The sequence below is a fragment of the Mirounga angustirostris genome, unplaced genomic scaffold, assembly GCF_029215605.1.
Source record: "Mirounga angustirostris isolate CCGP_5_RB_7025 unplaced genomic scaffold, mMirAng1.0.hap1 SCAF_4, whole genome shotgun sequence".
NCBI classification, from domain to species: Eukaryota; Metazoa; Chordata; class Mammalia; order Carnivora; family Phocidae; genus Mirounga; species Mirounga angustirostris.
This window is the reverse complement of record NW_026991712.1, coordinates 182,610,034-182,626,322: the sequence shown is the minus strand read 5'-3', so window position 1 is coordinate 182,626,322 and position 16,289 is coordinate 182,610,034. Positions and strand designations below refer to the sequence as shown.

The 16,289-nt window shown below is 47.9% G+C and overlaps 1 protein-coding gene across 6 annotated transcripts in view; it reads left to right on the top strand.

Moving 5' to 3' along the window:
• Positions 1–6,916, top strand: part of KIF1B (kinesin family member 1B) — a 142,535-nt gene extending 135,619 nt beyond the window's left edge. For all 6 annotated transcript variants that reach the window (XM_045898724.3, XM_045898727.3, XM_045898728.3 and 3 more), the window contains 4 exons: positions 922–1,071; positions 1,436–1,628; positions 1,834–1,952; positions 2,484–6,916. In XM_045898724.3, the coding sequence (XP_045754680.2) occupies positions 922–1,071; positions 1,436–1,628; positions 1,834–1,952; positions 2,484–2,526 (505 nt within the window). In that variant the 3' untranslated portion in view covers positions 2,527–6,916. The remainder of the gene's footprint in view (positions 1–921; positions 1,072–1,435; positions 1,629–1,833; positions 1,953–2,483) is intronic.
• Positions 6,917–16,289: the final 9,373 nt, after the last annotated feature.

Below are 16,289 nucleotides of genomic sequence, written 5' to 3'. Positions count from 1 at the left end.
TCGTTGTGCTCACCTGTCAGAACCCACCTGGGTATCGTCCAGCTGTCTGTCTTACTGTACCAACACGGCGACAGTTGAGTGTGGCTGAGAAAATAACACAACCAGGTAATTGAATTAATTTGCGATGTCATCAACCATAACATTATTTTATGTGCCACTACAAAAGAAAAAAACACTGCCAACCAAAATGTGTCATCAATTGTACGATGCATCCCAACTTGAGAAATGGTGAAGTATTAAAAGATGGGCTTTTTAGAGTTGATGGGATACAATTCATCAGGCTGAGCTGCTCTACGGTAACCCATGGTGCAGAGCATAGGAGCTCCTGCTCATGTCATGGTCCCGACCGCTCTCAGTCGGCGGTCGTTCCAGAAGCCAGCTTCTTCCCACTCGTTTGCTTTCTCTGCCAGCCCCCTGTGGCCGTGGTTCTCAGAGGTCAGTGCACACCAGCGTCACCTGGGAGGCTTGTTAAAAGTACAGGTGGCTGAACTCCACCCATCGTTTCTGACTCCGTAGGTCTGGGTTGGAGCCCAAGAATTTGAATTTCTAACAAGTTTCCAGGCGAAGTTGATGCTGCTGGTCAGGGATTACACTTTGAGAATCACTGCCCTAGTTGTGGCCTTGAAACGAAATAGAAACATGTAAGGGAATGGAGTTCATGCCCCAGACGCTTCTGTTCAGAGGGCTTCAGAGTCGGAAGAGGGACTGTGGGCCTTGATGACTTTTGTAACTTCTAAAGGATGACCCCAGTTGAAGTTGGAATTAACTTTCTGACACCAGCTTGTCTTAGCTCTCTGAAACTGATGTTTGCAAGGCCCCTGTTCTTAAGGGGAGAGCTTGTTCCTCCTGGTGAGAGGGTTGTACACATTATGCATTGACCTTGCTGAAGCTCCTATTACCCCTAACCTTTCTCTTTTAAAGGACCCCAGAAGCCAATTCCCGGGCCTCTAGTCCCTGCCCAGAATTTGAACAGTTTCAGATTGTCCCAACTGTGGAAACACCTTATTTGGCCCGAGCAGGAAAAAATGAATTTCTCAATCTTGTTCCAGATATGGAAGAAATTAGACCAGGGTGAGTATTGTATTGACCAAAGATGCCAGGTATAAAAGACAAATCACAGTAATTTACTCTCCACTCTTGTACTTGAGGTGAATATTATTGTCTAATATCAGTGGAATCTGGGATAAAGAGCCAGGCTGGGTTCCTGCCACACTTGTGTCCTATCAGGCATCTCCACCACACCACAGTATGCTGTGGGGGCCGTACTTTGTGTTCTGTTGCTGTGTAACTTCAGCAGAGAAGATTCTCAGCCAAACAGATCTTTTGCCTGTTTTGTTCATCCTAGGGCCTAGGATGAGACATATTTTCATGTTCCTCAGGCCGTGATCACTTTCTTTTTGTGAGAAACTAACCTCTCTTGTACTGCCCTTTTTAGCTCCGTGGTCTCTAAGAAAGGATACCTGCATTTCAAGGAGCCACTTTACAGCAACTGGGCTAAACATTTTGTTGTGGTCCGTCGCCCTTATGTCTTTATCTATAACAGCGACAAAGACCCAGTGGAGCGTGGCATCATTAACCTGTCCACAGCACAGGTGGAATATAGCGAGGACCAGCAGGCCATGGTGAAGGTCAGTCCTGCTCTTTTGGCTACTAATTGCCGCCTGCCCCCTTTCCTTCTGAGTTCTGAACTCTGTTGTGTAGTGTGGCATCTCTCCTATGTGTCTGGTCTCCCTGAACCTTCAGTATGAGGTTCTGTGTGCCCTGGGAATATGGCAGGGTCGTCCCCGTTGTCAGCAGCCATCACAACCTCCTGTCTCCCTGTGTCTCTTTCAGACACCGAACATCTTTGCTGTATGCACAAAGCATCGTGGGGTCCTTTTACAGGCTCTCAATGACAAAGACATGAACGACTGGTTATATGCCTTTAACCCACTCCTTGCTGGCACAATACGGTAAGAAGTTGTCCTCGTGTTTCCTTCTTCTCCTAGGCTTCTGGTCAATGTAAATCGAGAAGGAAGTCTTGTTCCCAAAAAGTACGTTGACTATAGAGGGAGGGAGGACAGCAGCATAAGTGTGATTGTAAGGTGGTGATGAGGCCTCCGCTTCTCATAAGGTGTCACCTGGTGTCCTGAATGGCTAAGGGAACCTGGTCACATTTGCACCCAGTTAATGTCCTGCTTTGATTTTGTTTTTTAAGATTTTTTTTTTTTTTTTTTTTTTGACTGAGTCAGGGGAAGGTGGTGAAAACCTTCATGGTCTCCCAGTATTCCACCCTGTGATCCAGCCTCTGATCCTGTGAGGGGCTTGTGTCCCAGGGGCCCCCGCAGCTTAGCCTGCTTATTCAGGGAGCCTAGAGACCTGAGACTTGAGTGCTGGAGGGGAAGAAGAAGCCCAAGGAGGGAACTGTAGAGGAGAGAGACCTGTGAGAGGAGAGACATCTGGATCCAGCTTTCTAATCCATCCTCTTCCTCTGTCACCTGTAGGTCAAAACTCTCTCGCAGATGCCCCAGCGAACCGAAGTACTAAGTGACCCTGCTGAGCATCCTCACTTGCCTTCGAGAGATAAAGAAAGTGTTGCCTCTTACTTCTCTCTGTGATTCTTGATGGCCCCTCTCGTGTGTAAGCCTGTGGGGTAACTGCTTTCCCTCCTGTCAACACTCCTGCTAGCTCTCCTGGTCCCCGTCTCCGTTGCTCTGTACCCTTCTCTTTTTCCCTGTGCTGAGAATCTTGGTAGCAGCATGTGGCCTAACAAGGGAGAAAAACAAACAACAACAACCCAGAGGGGATCCAGTGAATCTCCAAATTATTTTTTTGTGTCTTTGGCTTCCTTTTGTATGATAGGTCCCCATTATGACCCCCTGTGATGTCTTGTACTGCTGTCTTTGGATATCTTTGTCTGTTTTTAAGACAACATAATGCTTTTCCTTTTCTCTCTTTGTGATATCACTTCAATTTTGGGTGGGGGGGGTGGCTTAGAGACTACGGGAGGAAACATCTGGCTTTTTTTAGAACCTAAAAGGAAAAAACTTACCTTTTCCCTTTCCATCTCTTTGCCATTGCTAATCCCTGCATTTTCCATTCAGGGAGAAGGTTGTGGGGAGCTTAGAAATGGCACAGGTGTATTCTCTGGAAATGGAGCTTATTTAGAACGTAGTTATACGGTTTTCTTTTAGTGGAAGAGAGAAGGGAGGACTTCTTAGCGGGCCTGGAACAGTGGCTGCTGCTGACCTTGTAAGAAGGGAGGGGCCGAGGATACTGCCCGTGGATTTGAGGGGACCGTGGGGCTTGACAGTGGGTCATGACGGCGGGCTGACAGCAGGATGAGGATAGCTCCTCACAGCAGTGCTCCTGTGAACTGCTTTTCTCTCAGTTTCTCATTTCTCTTCTTGGCATTAGTGATGGTACAGTTCGGAATTAGTACAATGTCATACACAAACGTCCCACAAGGGGGGAGTGACTCACTTCTGCTAATGAACTTGATGGTCGTTGTTGTCATTATAATTATGGGAATGCTGAGTAGTGACCTTGTGATGGGTGTAGCTCCCTTTGATCAAAGAAATGTAACTCTCAAGTATAGACTTGGAAGTCTCCCTCTGAATCCAGTGGTCATTTCCAATGATCCTTGTCAAACTGAAAATACTTTCAGTAATGCTTCTCCCTCTATAATCATAAATAAGCAGACTAGGCAGTCTTTGCTTTCTGGATCCCGGGATTAAAACCAATCCCCTTCCACCACTAAAAAAAAAACAAAAAACCAAAAGGACACCTGGGGGCAGAGAAGAGGCGCACCTGAGTCCTGGCCCCAGTGGCTTACTGCTGCCTCCGCCTTCCCTCTCCTTGGTTATCTTCACGGGAGTGGAAAAACTGCCAGAGGAGAAAGGAGGAAGCTCACTGCTGACAGTCTCCTTCTCTGACAGAACAGGGTCATCCGCCTCCAGACGCCATCATGGAAGAAGATACTCTTTCTTTCAGCTGCCAGTAAGTTTTACAGGAATGGCCTGGGGAAAAGAAGGCCTGCAGGTTAATTCAGCTGCTTTGCCATCTGACCTGGGGTGTTTTGTACCATCCTTTACCTCCCTCACGCACATCTGTGTTTGACCATCCCTCAGGCATTCAGAAAAGTATCTGCCCTCTCCCACCTCGCGGAGACTGAGGGTCTCCAGCCTTGAAGTTGCTGCCTCTCAGGTGGTGGGGACCGGCTGATTTTCTGCTTCAGGCAGCATAGGGCAGGGGCTGGTGCACGCTGTGGAATAGAGCTGGGCAGGCACGTGTCAGCAGACCCTTGCTTCTGACTTTCTGGTTGGGCTCATCGCTAAGAACAGGTCTCCTGGCCTCAGTAGAGTTGCCCTGCAAAGAGGAGGAAACATGAATCGTGGAGAGCTTAAAAGACAGGCTAGAAATCCCAGGCTGTGACCTTAGCTGGAAAGTGATCAATAAAAACTCTACAGTAGTTTTTTTTAACTTCCTTCCTCTCCTTAAAACATAGGTCATTAACTGTGATGTTGTTTGTTTTCTAAGCAGTACTTGAGGTTTTTAATGTAGTTAGAGGTTCCTTAGTTGTCTAATGGACACAATATGCCCTTCTGGTGTAGACTCAAATCCAGGATCTGTTGGTGCTTAGAGACCGCTCCTGGACTGGAATGAAATCTGATTTCAGGGGAAATGAAGATGAAATTCGAAGGTTACGTTGTAGAATGAAGTCACGGGTGCCGCTGCTGTTTGTCACGAAGTCTGACAGAGGGACCCATGTCCGTGACAGAGGGAGGTGGGGAGGGCTGAGGGGGAGTCACATCATGTGATACACTGAAATGGCATTTGATTTTTCTTCTCACTCAGAACTGGCTTGGAAAGTCTTTGCTTTGGAGGTGTCAGAGATTAGGACAGGTAGAACTGGACTGTTGGTAACACCCGGGGGGAGAGGGCCCCCTGAGGAAGCAGGACATCCGCGTCTGGCAGGGGTCTCTGGCAGGTGTGCTTTCCACCGAAAGTCTGAGGACAGCCCTTATTGGTTCCCCCTTTTCCTCTAGCGGCCCATATCCAGATTATAGTTGGAACAGTTTCAGGATTAATGTTCCCCTTCTGGACAGATCCATCCCCACTTTCGAAGCTGAGAGAGCTTTTATGGCAGGAACTATTTATGAGGATTTAGCTGAAGCCATGGTGGCAGAAAAATTGATATTTGATATTAATATAATATTAATACTGGTATTTAAGGAAACTACCTTTTGAGGGTATTTTTATGTTTTTTTTTCCCTAAAGCACTCCTTTAAACAAGCAAAAAACAAAAAGAAAGAAAAAGCTCTTACACAAATTAAGAAGAAATGAGTGCTAGTTAAAAGTAATCATGTCCTCCCCTCCTTCCCCACCCTCCTTTCTCCTGCCAAAGCAAAACAGGACCTCACAGCCCACACCAAACCAGTGCCCACAGCCTCCTCACCTCTGCGCCTGCCTGGGAGTCAGCCAGCTCTCGGGCCAGGCTGTGCAGGGCCGACCAGCCGCGCACACAGCCAGGGTTGCGGGGAGGGGCAGCTGCTGGCAGCCGGGTGGGCACTCCAGTCCTAGCACATCGTTAAAACACTTGCGCCATCACTGTGAGGGGAAGGAAAATGATTTTTCCTGGCTAAGAAACCACTCTTGTTTTACATTTTTATTTCCCCGTTCAGCTACCATTGAACTTCTATAGCTACTCATATTTTCAGTGGGTTTTTTCAGCTCTTTTAAGATGAAGGAATAAGTTAAATCATTGGGAAAGATCTTCAGGGATCTAAAAATAAAATGACTTCTCCTGGCACATTTCAAAGCAAAGACTGTATTGCCTGCTGCTTGTTGTGGTTTACAGGGATATTTAATTTTGTAAGGTATTTGTATATTTATACACTGTAATTAATTGCACATTGGACTGGGAAAGAACGGATGATCTAGGGCGTAGCAGTTCCGGTACGCGCCATTTCCTCACGCTGCGTCCACTCGGGTCCTCCAGGACGGGGTCAGGGCTTGTCTGTCTCTCTGACTTGGGTCCTTCGTTTTTGCTTTGGGTTCCCTTTCTAAAATGTGATGTTAACCTGCTCCTTAAAAAGAAGACACTAATTCTGCTGCAGCTTTCAGAAGGTTTGCTGAATGTATTTGCAAGAGGACTCTGACTCGTGGGCACTGCACTGTCCACCATGGCCAGTAACGACTCACCCCAGTGTGCGGCCAAACCATGACCGTGTAGCAGGGATGTACTGATGGTGCTTCCGTAGGGAATGGCAATGTCAGCTGAGAGATTATCTGCGGTTGTTCAAAAGGCCATTTATGAAATCCGGATTTGAGCCCCCATGAATCTTAAGAAAGCCTCTGATCATTTAAAGGAAAGAATGAGAGTTGATGCAAATTTCATGTTAAAAGCTGTGCTCAGGAAGTCCGAGCTGAGGTTGGTCTCTTGCCAAACCCTGGCTGTTGCGTGTTGTCTTCATGTCTTCAAGTTCCCTTTTTCCAGGCTGCACATTCTGGCATCAGCTCGCCTGAGGCCTCCATCGGCCTTCTCGTGTGCAAGGGGCCACCCGTCGGGATTTCGGGTCTCTTCTCACCATCCGCGTGTGCTGCCACGGAACCCGTGGAGCACGTGTGGCCTTTCTGAACCAAGACTTTGCAAACTGATCTCTCCCCAGCAAGGAGTTGAGCTCATTAGCAACAATGTACATTATTAATTTCAGATTTTCATTTTCATGTTTTATTATGTAAATATTATCTGATGTTGGAGCTTGAGTATACAGAATGTAAATATAGTTCTTGTATTTGTACTAATTCTGGTTCTTTTGCTGTATAGCCTTAGATGTGCAATGCGGACATTATCTAACTGTGTATGGTAACCTTGCATCACGGAACTCCTAGTGAACGAGGTAAACATAATAAAGGTACAACCAGTGCATCAGAAGGCTCTTGACGTGCATTTATTCTTGCATCCTTTGAAAGGTAGTTACACAAGATTTCTTGACTTGCAAAGATACTACTGTGGTGTGACCTGTGGCTTTTCTGATCATTCAGAGTAGGGTTATTATAAAGCCAGGTGCTATTTCTTCGTGCTGTTTCTTTGAAAATGCTTTCCTCCTGAGTGTCGTCTGGGTTCTCCCGAAGCCTCTCCTTAGATACCTACCAGTGACTCTCCAGTGGTGGTGTGGTTTTTCTGGGCAGAGAGGTTGAATCATTCACCCTGTGCTTCACTTAACAAGTTCCCATTATGAACAGAGCATGAACAGGGACCACCATCCTGGTTGTCTGGGGGGAGACAGAAGGGAGGAAGAAGCAGCATTCAGGTAAAGGGCAGTGATTGGGTCAGTGCCCATCTGAGCGCCCACCCCATGCCCGCGCCCGGGGTGTGAGAACTCAGCAGCAAACAACGCACCCCAGCATTCCCGTCCCCATGAGGAAAGACCTTTATGTCACGAATGGGGAATGTCTAACGTCAAGTGGTCAGTGACCGAGCAAACAGCAGGTGAATGGAAGGGATGGGTGGGAGGGAGGCATCCCTCTAGATCTTGTCGTCAGGGAAGGCCTGTGTTGGCGGAGAACTTTTGAGCAGACACTTGAATATGAGGGAATGCATATGCGTGCAAAGCCTGGGCAAGGAGGCAGAGAAGCTAGGCCCTTGGGCAGCAGTGTCCTCTGTCGGTCCCAAAGATAGCAGGGAGGCCCGTCTGGGTAAAGGGAGAACACGAGAGCCTTGGCGGCAGCAAGTAACTAAAAGCCAGGTGGTTTAAGGCTTAGGTAACTCTCATTAGTGTGAAATAGGAAGCCAGTGAAGGCTTTGGGGAAGATGAGTCACATGGTCCTATTTGTGTTTTCAAAAGACCATTCTGACTACTGGGTGAAAAACAGCCTGTTGGGGGTGTGGATGGGGGACTAGTGGAGGAAGGGAGACAAAATAGGAAATTGTTGCCCAATGTCCCCAGAGGAGGGTGGCAGCTGGGACCCAGGTAGGAGCAGTGAAGGCAGGAGATGTGGTCAGATTGAGGATATTCTAACGTCAGAGCTAACAGATTTGCTGAGCCACTGCATGCAGTCGGGGAGAGAGGTACCTTGGGATGCGTGCCTGAGCATAAAGAACGCGTTGCAATTGCCTAAAATGAAGAAGACTGGGAGAATGGGGTGGGGGTGGCTGGCGGTGCTCAGTGAAGGATTTGGTTCCAGTCACGTTCACGTGGAGACCCCGACTTTTCCACCCGACTATATAGCTGCCGAGGCTGCTGGATTCAAGGGGACAGGTGGGGCCCGAGACGCACATTTGGGAGTTGTCAGCGTGAGGGTGACAGAGAAAGCAGGAGGCGAGGAGGCCCGGGAATGAGTAGTCGGTGAGAACCAAGGCTTGGGTCCTGGAACACTGGCACCAGGACAAGTCGGGAGGGAGAGGACGAACGTGTCTGTGTGCAGACTGGATGTGTGAGCAGGAAGGGAAACCCGGCAAGGGGAAGAGACCAGCGTGGGGAGCTTTGCAGGCTGGTGCGGGGGCGCGCTGGGTCTCAGGTCCCCTGGGGGCACCTGCAGGCAGCCAGTGCTGGGAGCACACGCAGGGCCTCTTACGATCGCCACAGCTTCTCTCCGTGGGACTCCGGCCTTAAGAGCTAAGTCGGCTCCAGGGGTTATGTCGGCCATGCCTTCCTGAATTGCACTGGATTTGCACCGACACCGACTTAGTCTTACAGAGTGGGTGTCTCCTGCAACCACACCTCATCTAGGCTCGTGTAGGCTTGGCCCCTCACCAGGGTCGCTCTCTTGAGGGTCGCCATTGTCTCTCACAAAGCTGATAGTACAAGAACATCAGGAGGTCCCCCGGAACTGTGTACGTTGAATGCGTTACTTTTCTACCTGATATTTCTTGTCATTCCACTTGTGGTCGGGTTTGGAGGTTCTTCCACGTCCCTTAGGAACTCTTTGTCTCTGCACAGTCCCTTTTTTTTTTTTTTTTTTTAAATTTATTTGCGAGAGAGAGAATGAGAGACAGAGAGCATGAGAGGGAGGAGGGTCAGAGGGAGAAGCAGACCCCCAGCTGAGCAGGGAGCCCGATGCGGGACTCGATCCAGGGACTCCAGGATCATGACCTGAGCCGAAGGCAGTCGCTTAACCAACTGAGCCACCCGGGCGCCCTGCACAGTCCCTTTTAATTTAGCTTTTCTGAGTACATCACCTGCCTGCTCCTCTGGCTTTTGAATATATGGTCTCCTGGGTTTTTTCCATATTTGCTCTTTCTACCTAGCAGGTGAACGAGTCCTTTGAGTTCAGTTGCAGGAATTTAGAGCAGGTGAGTGGCAGAGCTGAGATTTTCAAATCTGCCCCAACTAGTATGTTTGTTAACTTAGACACTCTCTTACGTAAGTCTAACAAAGGATTCTGCCCTGGGAGAGTTGCATAGAAGGGCTGTTTTTATAGAATTCATGCCCGTGTTTTGATTTGGGATTTGGGGATTTAGGGCAAGGTGAAAAGTTAAGGTGAAGAATAACTTGAGTTGACTTTTCTTAAGCATTCTAAGCCAAGCATTTGAGGATTTTCTAAAAACTAAAGGTCAGCTTGCTCTGGCTCTAGCAAGCCTTAGCTTTACTCTGTTCATCTCTAGGAGAGACTTGCCTTTGTCCCAGCCCTGCTATTGTGTGCTGGGCTCAGCCCATCAGTAACCAGTGTTGTGGCTAGACCAGCCCTGTGGTTATTTTGATTGCAAGGTGCCCTCCGGCAATAACAATCAGGAAACTGGGGAACAACAACAACAAAAAAGGTTTATTATTTTTACAGGACCTGAAAATTGCCTGGCACTCCTGGGGCCACCCAGCAAGGTTACAGTTAGAGAAAGCACCCAGGCCTGGGGTTCTGCTTTTATTAGGGGAGGAGGAGATCCAGGGTTTAGCTGGGCTCACTCTTTTTTTTTTTTTTTTAAGATTTTATTTATTTGTCAGAGAGAGAGGGAAAGAGAGCACAAGCAGGAGAGGGAGAAGCAGGCTTCCCCCCCCCCCACCCCGCCGCCCAAGCAGGGAGCACAATGCATGGCTCGATCCCAGGACCCCGGGATCATGACCTGAGCCGAAGGCAGACACTTAACCAACTGAGCCACCCATGCGTCCCTGGGCTCACTGTTTATTGGTGAATTTAAAAAAAAAAGAATTTAAAGGAGGAAGAAGAAACAAGTGGCGCAAATGGTCAGTTAATCAAGATCTCTAAAACAGAAGAGCTGGGGAGTCTCGGGGAGGGGGGGGGCGGCTAGCTCTTTATCTAGTGGCCTGGCTGGCAGAAAAGAGAAAACCTGACTGTCACTGTCCTGACACCTGCCCTCTCCTAAACCAGTTTGTGGCAGTTTACCAACAGTCCTGGGAAACAGCATTTTTTGCTGGTTTTTAGCACCTCAGCAAAGCAATGGGATGGCTTTGCTGCAAGCAACATTAGTAATAAAAGGAAATGAATGGGGACTGTTGGATTCGACGTTTAAACATGTTTACCCAAAGCAACGCCTAATGCAGTAGTGACTTGGGTGTGTCCAGATGTTTAGTCACATTGACTCAGCATAATTTCTCTCGCTTGCCAAATCACAGACTAGAGCAATCAACTTGTTCCTGCAACAAAACCTGGTGGCCGGCTCTCCTTGCAGCCGAGCCCCACAGATGGACGGAACCCTTGCAACAAAGCTGAAAGGTGTGTGGGCACCGAGGCCCTCCTGAGGGAGCCACCTGTACAATTTCCAGAAGGGCGGTTTGTTCTCCAAAACTAGTCACAGAAAGGCCATTTCGATTTAGCTTTCCTTTGAAAGTCAACTAAAGGTCACTAATAATGCAGCTGAACCCAGTTTTGCTGGGGAAACGTGTCTCTGAGCCTCCTGACGATGGCCTGCTACTCCCATGAGGACGGAGTGCTGGGCTCTGCCTTAGCCAACTTGACCTATGGCCTAAGTTCCGTTCTGCCTCTAACGGGCTGAGCAAGTCTCCTTCCCTGCACTGAGTCTCCTTGTCATGTTAGATAGTAACGGCATCGTGAGGGGTGCCTGGGTGGCTCGGTTAAGCATCCGACTCTTGATTTCAGCTCAGATCATGATCTCAGGGTCACAAGATTGAGCCCCGTGTTGGGCTCCCTGCTCAGTGAGGAGTCTGCTTCTCTCTCTCCCTCTGCCCCACCCCCCACGCTCTTTCTCAAAAAAAAAAAAAAAAAAAAAAAACCCTGCAACAAACCATGTAGCAAACTGAAGTTTGCAAGGAACTTTCCTATATTAGCTCACTTTGATCTGCCCACTCTGGGAAGGAGGCAGGACAGACCCTGCGGTCAAGGACTCTACAGACTTCTTTTTTTTTTTTTTTTAAGTAAACTCTGTCCAACGTGGGGCTCAAACTTACAACCCCAAGATCAAGAGTCGCATGCTCTACCAACTGAGCCAGCTAGGTGCCAGAAGAACCTTGCAAACTCTAGCCCTGGAGAATAACAGGAATTAGGGGAGGTTCCTGATCCCTTTGTCCTCTTTGAAGCTTCTCCCTGCATGTTCTGCTTCTTGGTGGCTCTCCTCCTCTGTTAGGTGCCGAATGACCGTGGAGGCAGCCCCGGCACAGTCTGGCAGTTTGCCCCCAGATCGGTGTCTGGAAACCCCCAGACCCTGACTGCTCTCTGGCGGACTCACGGTGAAGGTCCTCACCGCGGATGGAAGGACAGAGCTGTGGACGGAGTGCGGGCTCTGGCAGTGTGGAGAGGATAGGCCGTGCTCTCTGCAAAAAATAAGAAAGCATAACACTTGGAAGAAGTATTAAAAATGTCTCAAGGTGGGGCGCCTGGCTCAGTCGGTCAAGCGGCCTACTCTTGGTTTCAGCTTGGGTCATGATCTCGGGGTCGTGGGCCCACTGCTCTGCACGGAATCTGCTTCAGATTCTCTCCCCCTCTCCCTCTGCCCCTCCCGCTTGTGCCCTCTCTCTCTCTAAAGTAAATAAATAAATCTTTAAAAAAATGTTTCAAGGCTCTGGAAATTGACCAAATGCAGACAAATTAAAAAGCATTTATTCTTGGGAAAAACTACGAGAGCGGCAGGTAAGAGCAGTGGAGGCCTGCAGTCCTCTTGCCTGGAGCTGCCCCCCACCGCCCACCCTCTCTCTGTTGGTAAGGGAAGCAGTTTTACCAGATCAGGGCTCTGCTCTGAAGGGGGCATACTGATCATGGTTTATTTGGGGGTCACGGAGGAGAGCTGTAGGTTTTTTATCAGCCAAAAGCAGCAAAGGTGGTGAGAAATGAATGGGAAAAACCCAAGGCTTGCCAGCCTGAGGTCTCAGTGGGGCAGGCAGCCGCTGAGCCAGAAATTTATCAGGGAGACTGTGGGAGCAAGAGTGCGGTAGGAGGGGCGCCTGGGTGGCTCAGTTGGTTAAGCGATTGCCTTCGGCTCAGGTCATGATCCTGGAGTCCCAGGATCGAGTCCCACGTCGGGCTTCCTGCTCGGCAGGGAGTCTGCTTCTCCCTCTGACCCTCCCCCCTCTCATGCTCTCTGTCTCTCATTCTCTCTCTTGCAAATAAATAAAATCTTAAAAAAAAAAAAAAAAAAAGAGTGCGGTAGGAGTGGGTAAGCGCTCCGCACCTCCCAGGCTGCCGGGACCTGCACAAGTGCAGGCCCCCAAATCACTAACCCGACCCTCAGTACCCAACCACCTGCAGTTTCAGCCCCCCGGAGATGTACCAGTGAACATGGGGATTTCCTGGTCGACGTTAGGAAATTTACTGGTGGACCCTTGGGTTCCTCCGGGGGGAGGGGTGACCTTGCCTAAAACAACAAATTCTTTGCTAACAATTTCCTTTTCTTCTACTCCGCTCTCTACCTTTAAAGGCTTTCCTCTTCTGTAGCCCGTTGGAACCCCCCTCTACTTGCTTAGGATGCTGCTGACTTGTGAATCGATTAAGAAAGCCAATTAGATCTTTAAAATGTATTTGGCTGAATTTTTGTTATTTAACAGATTTGGTGGCAGCAGTGGGATTCGAAGCGAACTTCCAGCAGATTCAGGGACAAGAACTGGTATGATAGCCCTGAACCGTTTGAGTTCACTGCCTTTCTCCCTGTTTCTGAGGGCTGTTGGTGAGTTCCTCCTGGATCTAAGCTCTGCCCTTTTTGTGTTCAGGCTCCTGATCTAATCAGCTTTTCTTTACAGGGCAGGTCAGTTTGAGTGGCAGAGAGTTATGCCTGGAGCCCAGCTGAGCTGGCAGGGGGTCTGCCCAGAGCCAAGCCCTTGGCTTTTCAGATCACAAGTTCCCAGATGGAAAACTTAAGCAAGTGTCCACGGGATCGGTGGTGGTGCGCACGGGGCCGTCTTGCGGCCAATACCGTAACATCTCTTGGTTACTGCCAATGCATTAAGATGCACTTGTTTGTTTGTCTTATTTTATATAGATAAAGGCTTACTAGCAGGGATCTCAGAAGAAGCCAAAACCACAAAAATCGGTTGGCAAAGATTGAACATTTAAAGCCTGTTACAGCACTTGCCACCTCCAGAAGACTCCTGTGATAGGATAAGTTGGTCACGGAACAGGTTAGATTGACATCAGGTCACCCACCAACCTCAAGAAAACTTGCATGCAACAAGGTACACTGTTGAACACACACAGTCCTCAGCCTCACCGCACATCCCATTTAGGTGTCAGTTGGGCTGTTGAGAAACCCAAAGTCTTAGCAATGGGATCCTTAAATTCTAAAGAGTCACATGCTCAACCTTCCAACACACCTGCTTATTTTATGTCTAAGAACAACATAAGTTTTTCTTAGAAGTTGCAGATGCCTAGCAAAAACAGCAAAATCTCACTAGGCTTGTTTTGTGTCCTGAGGAATTTGGCTCGGGAACCGTCAGGCTGGAGGCCCCACAAGGCCAGACAGAGACGCAAGTTGCCCCCCATGGGCGTTTGGATATGGCTGTGGGAAACTGGGAGTTAACTCCATTTGCAGCCAGGGTCCTTCAGAGCTGCTGCAAGCCCTCAGAGTTGCAGCCTGAAAAGACAGTGGCCCCTATGGGGAACATTCCAATTAGAAAAGATCTTTAGGAAGTACCCTTGGAAGCAAAATTTCCCAAATTAAGCCAAATGGGATACCTGTTTTAATTGGCAAGCAGAAGCCTCGAAAAGGTTTCAAAACCCCTGAGTGGTTTCATTAAAAGATTCACTGCAAGAGGCTAATGAAAAATTGCACACACACCCCTATCTACCTTCAAAGAAGGGCCCCCACACAGGCCCCTCCAGAGTTGACGAAACTGAGGGGTTTTCCGGTAAACAGCCAAGGGGAAACTCTGGTAGATCCCAGAGCCAGCAGAGGGGATCCTGGAAAATCTGGCAGAAGCCAGCAAAGGTTGGAAATTCTTACCAGAATCAGCTCTTCTGAATCTCTGTCTGCAGTGCCCAGTTACGAGGGGAAATTTTCATGTCCCTTTCCAAATCCAGACCCACTGGTCATTGATCCTTCTTGTCCTAGCTGCTGCCTTTCTCCTCTCGTTCGCACAGCTGGGCTGGGCTTTCTGCCCTGCCCGGGACTTGCGGTAGTGTTTCTTTCTTTTGGCTCTCTTTGGGAGTAACTCTGGATCTTGGGAAGTTACTATCCTTTGCACCCTCTTTGTGGACCGTCTTACACCAAAGGGGGGATTATTCAATACTACCAGAAATATTTAAAATTAGAACTATGTACCCAGGGGTACCTGGGTGGCTCAGTCGTTAAGCCTCTGCCTTCGGCTCAGGTCATGATCTTAGGGTCCTGGGATTGAGTCCCACATTGGGCTCCTTGCTCTCAGTCGGGAGTCTGCTTCTCCCTCTCCCCCTCTGCCCAACCCACCCCCATGCTCCCTCCCTCTCCCAAATAAATGAATAAAAGCGTTAAAAAAAAAAAAAGAACTATGTACCCAGAGGGGAAAAAAGCAAATTGAGATAAAGTAGTCGAGTAGGTGGATCGACCCATGATATCATTTAAGTTATAACCCAATTGTCTGAGGAACTGAAAGCAACTGTCCTTATCTTTCAAATCTTCACAGAACTAGAAACGCCGCTCTAGAGGCAATTCAAAGCCCACCTGTTCCTCTCCCAGTCCCCAAACTTCCCCTAATTATCTTAAACCGCTGGTAAACTACTGGCTTTAAGAAACCAAAGTCCTTCTAGAGGAATGTGCATTCCTTCTCTGTCCCTCAAACTTAAATCATCTTATCAGGACTTTGAAATGTCAATACAGCCCACAATCACCTGAGGTTGAAGGGAAAATGAAGGGGGAAAGAGGCCTTTTTATAATATAAACTGCTAAAAGGGTTCTCATGCCCAAACTCTAGCACCTCTTCCTTAGGATCAATTCCAAAGAACAAAGACAAATCTTGAAAATCTTCTCCGCAAATATTAGTAACTACAGGGTCCCTGCATCTGTCTCTGTGTCTCTACATACATATGGTATAAATGTGAGATTTTTCTACCTCCAATAGTATTGCTAAAATTAATTTGTCAAAGAGCTCTATTTAGTTGGACAAGTGCTTGTAAGGATAGGGCATTCTAAAACTCTAAGACACACAGAAGCTAATCCAGATGCTTTTTCAAGTTCACGTGATCTGGGAAAATATTCAGTTCCTGGTTTAATTAAAATAGACTTGTCTCTAGAGTTATCAGCATTAAAATTAAAACTTTCATTCTGCCTGGGTTTACTGAAACTCAAATAGGTTGATATCATGATCTCTTACACAAAGTGTTTTTTGTGTCTTTTTTAAATACTCGGAAGAATGATGGACTTTGATGTCTCATAAAGTTTCTGTGTACCCATAAAGATTTTGGTAACCTAAAATCTTAAAAGTTTTGCTGAGTTAAGTTTAACTTAATGAATTAAGTTAAATTCATTAAATATGTAGATCATTTCCAAATAAGGTATAATTCTAAAATATTAGTTACTGAACATGGGTTTATCTACTTTTGGCTTCCTTATTACACAGAAACTATAGATAAGTTTGGGTCCTTAGTGACATGGGTGGGGTTTTTTGTTTATTTTATTTTTTTTAAAGATTTTATTTACTTATTTGACAGAAAGAGACACAGCGAGAGAGGGACCACAGGCAGGGGGAGTGGGAGAGGGAGAAGCAGCCTTCTTGCTACTGAAGGCAGATGCTTAACGACTAAGCCCCCAGGCGCCCCTTGTTTATTTTATTTTATTTATTTATTTTAAGTTTATTTTGGGGGGCGCCTGGGTGGCTCAGTCAGTTAAGCGGCTGACTCTTGATTTCGGCTCAGGTCGTGATCTCAGGGTCATGGGATCGAGCCCGCCTTGCACTGGGCTCTCTGCTCAGTGGGGAGCCTGTTTCTCCCTC